This window comes from Rattus norvegicus, chromosome 1 (genome assembly GCF_021556685.1).
Source record: "Rattus norvegicus strain SHRSP/BbbUtx chromosome 1, alternate assembly SHRSP_T2T, whole genome shotgun sequence".
NCBI lineage: Eukaryota > Metazoa > Chordata > Mammalia > Rodentia > Muridae > Rattus > Rattus norvegicus.
The window spans coordinates 223,538,659-223,546,661 of NC_141534.1; the positions used below are offsets into that span (position 1 = coordinate 223,538,659).

Below are 8,003 nucleotides of genomic sequence, written 5' to 3' on the forward strand. Positions count from 1 at the left end.
AACAAGCATAAATTGTGACACACATTTATACCATGGTGTTAAATGTATTAAAAATAAATGAGAAAGAATACTTCGGACTAAGACGATAATTACTTGATAGATGAATTGCTTTTGTAGAGAAAATATGCCACTCTTTGGAAGAGACAGAGTAGATAGAAGTCATTCAAGTGACAGTTTCAGTTGATCACAAAATAAAATTTTAGAAAATTCTACCTTCTCATTCTGAAGCATGACTTGGAAATTTCATGAATGTATTGTACATTGGAGATGTCCTAATATTCATTATCTTCCTTAAAAATTGAAATACTCATTAAAAGTATACTAGATATTTTCTGAAGTCCCTACCAGATCTAAGAATTCATAACCTCTCATAAAACAAATGTGAATATTTAATTAACTACAGTATTCTTATTTTATAAGGTTGCCCGATTTCAATACAATTGCCAGATTTCACTATTCTTGCATGGACTTCAAAGCCCTCCAAACTAAGACAGGTAGTAGACTAGCCCTTAGATTTTTGTTTATGCTAGACACTAAAACACTCTGTTCTTAAGCAATAAACTGTTTTCTAAAGTATAGCTCAAATATAAATATGTTATTTTTATAAGGTTCCTTAAAAATATTGTACTGTGAAAACATCTTAGAAGTTAAAATAAAAATTACATTTTAAAGAATGTTTATCTATTCAATGTGCAGTAATTTTATTTAATAAAATATAAATAATTTTAAATGGTTATCCTTGAACTTACAGATGATTATAAGGTTTTGCTTTATTGTCTTTCTTAATATAGACTCTGATATTACCATCCCACTTAATTTCAATATAGTACTTTGAACAAAGTATAAATATCATCCCTATTTTTCTTGGAAAATTTGAAAGAAAGAGAAGTTACACATTTCCTAACATCATAGACCAGTTGATAGAATTATTATACTCATATAGTACTCTCCTCCAGGTACTGAAGTGAAATAGGTGAAGTGCTAAATATCATGAGATATTCTTTAAATTATTTTTAAAATTTAGAAGAAGAGAAAGTAAATGAAGCAGAGACCACTCATTAGCTCTAAAAATAACAGAAATCCGTCTTTGCCCAAGATACATGTAATATTGACATGAAATTATGTAAATAATATTTGTGATGATGAGAGGTAGTTGGAAACAGATTTCTTTTTAGAGGTTTATATTGACTAATGGTCAGTATTAAAATGTGTTAATTTAAATTAAAACTACAGGACACCACTTTTGCTGTTCCTAGACACTGGTTGATATCTAAAAAGAAGTAGAATGTGTATTTTTTATGAGTCATACATGTTTAAAGAAACTTTAGGGTGATGTAAATTTATTTTGTTCCGCTATGCTTTTTGAGGAAAGTAATTCTTCCTTTAGAGTTCACATTTCTCTGGGGAAATGAAGAGAGGTATGGGCAAAGGCCTGGATTCATCTTCTACAGTATTATACAAACTCAGAGAGAGTTTTCTTGGGTTTCTAGTAGTTTTGTTTATGTTTTTAATGTGTAAGGATGAAACATAAGGAAAAATACAAAAGGGTTGTTGCCATATGTGAAGGATTGTATGCCCTAGAAGACACACACACACACACACACACACACACACAATTTTATATATATGAAATATAATAACATTAAGTGTATGAATGGATAAAGGAATAGAATTCTTCCTTAACATTCTCATATGGTTTTGGACTGAGGAATTCCTTGATGCTTAGAATTAAGTTTATTGGAAGAATTTAATTGTTATTGAATGCCTTCTGAAAACACCTTTCTGTATTCATCCATTTCCTCTGATGCTTTTGATTATTAGTCTTTTATTATCAAAGTGCAAGTATAAATTAACATGTAGATTTACATGTGAAAAATTTAATAAAAATAAAAAGTCTAAAAGATACACTCTGTTTCTTTTGCATATCCATATTTTGTTAATGAATTATAATCATTGACTATAATAAATTAATATATCACCAATCTAACAGAACTTTTTCTGATGTAAAGAGAATATTTGTAGATTCAATGACTTGGGAGAACCACTCAGTACTGATGGAATTTGTGTTCCTTGCCTATCCTAATCACCTAGAACTACGTATGCTCTGCTTCCTTGGAGTAAGCCTGGCTTATGCATTGATCATCTCTGGGAATATTCTCATTGTGGTATCCATCCAGACAGAAACCCGTCTACATGCACCCATGTACTATTTCTTGGGAAGCTTATCAGGTATAGAACTATGTTACACTGCAGTGGTGGTACCTCACATCCTGACAAACACCCTGCAGTCAGAGAAGACCATTACTCTGCTGAGCTGTGCCACCCAGATGGTCCTTTTCATTGGACTTGGCAGTGCTGATTGCTTCCTCTTAGCTTCCATGGCCTATGACAGATATGTTGCCATCTGTCATCCCTTGCAGTACCCTCTTTTCATGACTGTAACTCTTTGTGTTCGCTTGGTTGTGGCTTCTGTGATCATTGGCATGGTCTTGTCCTTACAGCTTGTGATCTTCATCTTTTGTCTACCATTCTGTCAGGACAGAGGAATAGAACATTTTTTTTGTGATGTGCCACCAGTGATGCAACTTGTGTGTGCCACGAGTCATATCTATGAGCTTTCTGTGCTAGTGGCTGCTGCCCTAGCCATAGTTGTGCCTTTCTTTTTCATTGCCACCACCTATGCCTTGATAGGAGCTGCTGTGCTCAAACTCCACTCAGCAACTGGCCGTCACAGGGCCTTTAACACCTGTTCCTCCCACCTCACTGTGGTGTTGTTGCAGTATGGCTGTTGTGCCTTCATGTACCTGCGCCCCAAGTCTAGTTTCCATCCCAAACAAGATCAATTCATCTCCCTGGTATACACACTGGGAACCCCATTCCTCAATCCTCTTATCTACACTCTGAGAAACAATGAAATGAAAGGTGCCATAGAGAAAGTACTTACCAGAAATTATTTCTCCCAGAAAATTGTACAATAGGAAACATCCCACATAATAAGGTTTAGTCCTAGCCAAAACAAGCCACTGAGCTACGAAAAATTATTGTCATTGCTGATATTGAAATTATTTCCACAGTAACAATAAACATAAGCTACTTAAATGTTCACATATGTATGGTGATATTCTTTACTATGTGCTACTTTTAGACTGGGTGATTATATTTATAAAAAAGATATAAGCAAACACATGCAGAAAGTAATGTTAAGTGGCAAGTATATGATTTTATTGAACTAGGCATTAGAAAAGCTTATTCCATAAATTTTAGATTAAAATTTTGAAATAACAAAATTTTATCTGGCACTTGAGAGCCAGGAAAGTGAGAAATACTTAAACATTATTAATTGCAGAGGCCATTATCACTAAGATACCTAGAAATAAGAATAGCTACAGTGTTTTAGAATCCAATGAGAATGGGACTCGGAATAGAATTGATTAGTGGATTGATAGTTTTGATTGAAATAAAGGCCTATGGCTCCAGCTGCATGTGTTGCAGAGGATGGCCTTGTTGGGCACCAGTGGAAGGAGAAGTCCTTGGTCCTGACAAGGTTGGACCTCCAGTGTAGGGGAAGGTCGTGGGGGGAGAGGGGTGGATGGGGAGGGGAACACCCTTATAGAAGAAGGGGAAGGGGATGGGATAGGGGGCTTATGTCTTGGAAGCCGGAAAAAGGGAATAACTTTTGAAATGTAAGTAAAAAATAGCCAATAAATGGGGGGAAAAGGAATCATTTAACCAATAAGACCACATGAGAAAAATCCTGGGATGAAAGTACCATAACCTCCCTGGTATCTCTTGCTCAGTCCTGTACTGGGAAACCCAGCTGGATGCCAGAGTATCTGGTATCTGTGTGACTTTAACAGGAAGCCCATCTTTTGAGAAATAAGCTGTATAGAGAGGGACATTGAAGATTGGCAAAAAACAGAATGACTCAAGATTTTCATTGTAGTATTATATGTAAAACTAAAATTATGTTCTCTAATAAAATTATTTTTAAATAAATTTTGTATGAGAAACTTGATTCTGGTTTTGTTTTAGGATGCTACGTATTAATACTGTTATCATTAAGTGCTTACAGTGTTCAAAAATTAGGAATATTACAGGGAGCATATAACACACATATTTATTAACATACCTTATCAATTTGTCTTCAAAATATTTTTATTATAATAAAAATTCTTTCCATAGAAAGATCTAATGTGACCAATACTTTCAGATACTTAAGATTATTAAAGAAGTACTACAGAGTGTGTTGTCTACATAATTAATTGATGTAGTTTGCTGCTAGTTCTAAGAGGCTGACAAATCATCCAGTTAAACCCAATATTGTACAGACAAGTATATCAAAGTGACTCTTTTTCCTTACCTTCTATGTGGATATATATATACACGTATATATATATATATATATATGTATATATATATATATATATACATAGAGAGAGAGAGAGAGGGAGAGTTAATTACAAGGTTCTGCATTTTAAGCAAGGTGTGCAGATTGTAGCATTGATATGTATTTTATGACACAATATTCAATCGAATGAAAGTTCCACATAAATTTGAAAAGAATAGTCAACCTATAAATCACAAAGAATGCTATATTTTCGAGCTATGTAATAGTATATGGTTTGTATTTTTATTTCATTTGGTTTTAGATTTTAATGTCAGGGTCTTACAAGGTAGCTCAGGTCATATTTAAACTTGTAATCTTTCTGTTTCAGCCTCACAAAGACTGGGAATATAAAGAAAAGCTATGGGTCTTAAGTAATAATATAATTTTAGTCTAAAATGTTTTGCATAGCTTATCTACTCTGATCAGTATTTACTGAAGATTATGGATCAAATTGTGCTACTGTTATTGTAGATCTGCCTCTCATTTTCTTTTTTTTTTTTATTAACTTGAGTATTTCTTATATACATTTCGAGTGTTATTCCCTTTCCCGGTTTCCGGGCAAACATCCCCCTCCCCCCTCCCCTTCCTTATGGGTGTTCCCCTCCCAACCCTCCCCCCATTGCCGCCCTCCCCCCATAGACTAGTTCACTGGGGGTTCAGTCTTAGCAGGACCCAGGGCTTCCCCTTCCACTGGTGCTCTTACTAGGATATTCATTGCTACCTATGAGGTCAGAGTCCAGGGTCAGTCCATGTATAGTATTTAGGTAGTGGCTTAGTCCCTGGAAGCTCTGGTTGCTTGGCATTGTTGTACTTTTGCGGTACAACTCCAAGCTGTTCCAGTTCTTTCTCTGATTCCTTCAATAGGGGACCTATTATCAGTTCAGTGGTTTGCTGCTGGCATTCGCCTCTGTATTTGCTGTATTCTGGCTGTGTCTCTCAGGAGCGATCTACATCCGGCTCCTGTCGGTCTGCACTTCTTTGCTTCATCCATCTTGTCTAATAGGGTGGCTGTATATGTATGGGCCACATGTGGGGCAGGCTCTGAATGGGTGTTCCTTCAGTCTCTGTTTTAATCTTTGCCTCTCCCTTCCCTGCCAAGGGTATTCTTTTTCCTCATTTAAAGAAGGAGTGAAGCATTCACATTTTGATCATCCGTCTTGAGTTTCGTTTGTTCTAGGGATCTAGGGTAATTCAAGCACTTGGGCTAATAGCCACTTATCAATGAGTGCATACCATGTATGTCTTTCTGTGATTGGGTTAGCTCACTCAGGATGATATTTTCCAGTTCCAACCATTTGCCTACGAATTTCATAAACTCGTTGTTTTTGATAGCTGAGTAATATTCAATTGGGTAGATGTACCACATTTTCTGTATCCATTCCTCTGTTGAAGGGCATCTGGGTTCTTTCCATTTTCTGGCTATTATAAATAAGGCTGCGATGAACACAGTGGAGCACGTGTCTCTTTTATATGTTGAGGCATCTTTTGGGTATATGCCCAAGAGAGGTATAGCTGGATCCTCAGGCAGTTCAATGTCCAATTTTCTGAGGAACCTCCAGACTGATTTCCAGAATGGTTTTACCAGTCTGCAATCCCACCAACAATGGAGGAGTGTTGCTCTTTCTCCACATCCTCGCCAGCATCTGCTGTCACCTGAGTTTTTGATCTTAGCCATTCTCACTGGTGTGAGGTGAAATCTCAGGGTTGTTTTGATTTGCATTTCCCTTATGACTAAAGATGTTGAACATTTCTTTAGGTGTTTCTCAGCCATTCGGCATTCCTCAGCTGTGAATTCTTTGTTCAGCTCTGAACCCCATTTTTTAATAGGGTTATTTGTTTCCCTGCGGTCTAACTTCTTGAGTTCTTTGTATATTTTGGATATAAGGCCTCTATCTGTTGTAGGATTGGTAAAGATCTTTTCCCAATCTGTTGGTTGCCGTTTTGTCCTAACCACAGTGTCCTTTGCCTTACAGAAGCTTTGCAGTTTTATGAGATCCCATTTGTCGATTCTTGATCTTAGAGCATAAGCCATTGGTGTTTTGTTCAGGAAATTTTTTCCAGTGCCCATGTGTTCCAGATGCTTCCCTAGTTTTTCTTCTATTAGTTTGAGTGTGTCTGGTTTGATGTGGAGGTCCTTGATCCACTTGGACTTAAGCTTTGTACAGGGTGATAAGCATGGATCGATCTGCATTCTTCTACATGTTGCCCTCCAGTTGAACCAGCACCATTTGCTGAAAATGCTATCTTTTTTCCATTGGATGGTTTTGGCTCCTTTGTCAAAAATCAAGTGACCATAGGTGTGTGGGTTCATTTCTGGGTCTTCAATTCTATTCCATTGGTCTATCTGTCTGTCTCTGTACCAATACCATGCAGTTTTTATCACTATTGCTCTGTAATACTGCTTGAGTTCAGGGATAGTGATTCCCCCTGAAGTCCTTTTATTGTGGAGGATAGCTTTAGCTATCCTGGGTTTTTTGTTATTCCAGATGAATTTGCAAATTGTTCTGTCTAACTCTTTGAAGAATTGGATTGGTATTTTGATGGGGATTGCATTGAATCTGTAGATTGCTTTTGGTAAAATGGCCATTTTTACTATATTAATCCTGCCAATCCATGAGCATGGGAGATCTTTCCATCTTCTGAGGTCTTCTTCAATTTCTTTCCTCAGTGTCTTGAAGTTCTTATTGTACAGATCTTTTACTTGTTTGGTTAAAGTCACACCGAGATACTTTATATTATTTGGGTCTATTATGAATGGTGTCGTTTCCCTAATTTCTTTCTAGGCTTGTTTCTCTTTTGTATAGAGGAAGGCAACTGATTTATTTGAGTTAATTTTATACCCAGCCACTTTGCTGAAGTTGTTTATCAGCTTTAGTAGTTCTCTGGTGGAACTTTTGGGATCACTTAAATATACTATCATGTCATCTGCAAATAGTGATATTTTGACCTCTTCTTTTCCGATCTGTATCCCTTTGATCTCCTTTTGTTGTCTGATTGCTCTGTCTAGAACTTCAAGAACTATATTGAATAAGTAGGGAGAGAGTGGGCAGCCTTGTCTAGTCCCTGATTTTAGTGGGATTGCTTCAAGTTTCTCTCCACTTAGTTTAATGTTAGCAACTGGTTTGCTGTATATGGCTTTTACTATGTTTAGGTATGGGCCTTGAATTCCTATTCTTTCCAGGACTTTTATCATGAAGGGGTGTTGAATTTTGTCAAATGCTTTCTCAGCATCTAATGAAATGATCATGTGGTTCTGTCCTTTCAGTTTGTTTATATAATGGATCACGTTGATGGTTTTCCGTAGATTAAACCATCCCTGCATGCCTGGGATGAAGCCTACTTGATCATGGTGGATGATTGTTTTGATGTGCTCTTGAATTCGGTTTGCCAGAATTTTATTGAGTATTTTTGCGTCGATATTCATAAGGGAAATTGGTCTGAAGTTCTCTTTCTTTGTTGTGTCTTTGTGTGGTTTAGGTATAAGAGTAATTGTGGCTTCGTAGAAGGAATTCGGTAGGGCTCCATCTGTTTCAATTTTGTGGAATAGTTTGGATAATATTGGTATGAGGTCTTCTATGAAGGTTTGATAGAATTCTGCACTAAACCCGTCTGGACC

At 36.5% G+C, this 8,003-nt stretch overlaps 1 protein-coding gene across 1 annotated transcript; it reads left to right on the forward strand.

The window, feature by feature from the left end:
• Positions 1-2,027: 2,027 nt before the first annotated feature.
• Positions 2,028-2,978, forward strand: Or10w3 (olfactory receptor family 10 subfamily W member 3). The gene has a single exon (NM_001001275.1). The coding sequence runs from the start codon at positions 2,028-2,030 to the stop codon at positions 2,976-2,978; it is 951 nt and encodes a 316-aa protein (NP_001001275.1).
• The last annotated feature ends 5,025 nt before the right edge of the window (positions 2,979-8,003 follow it).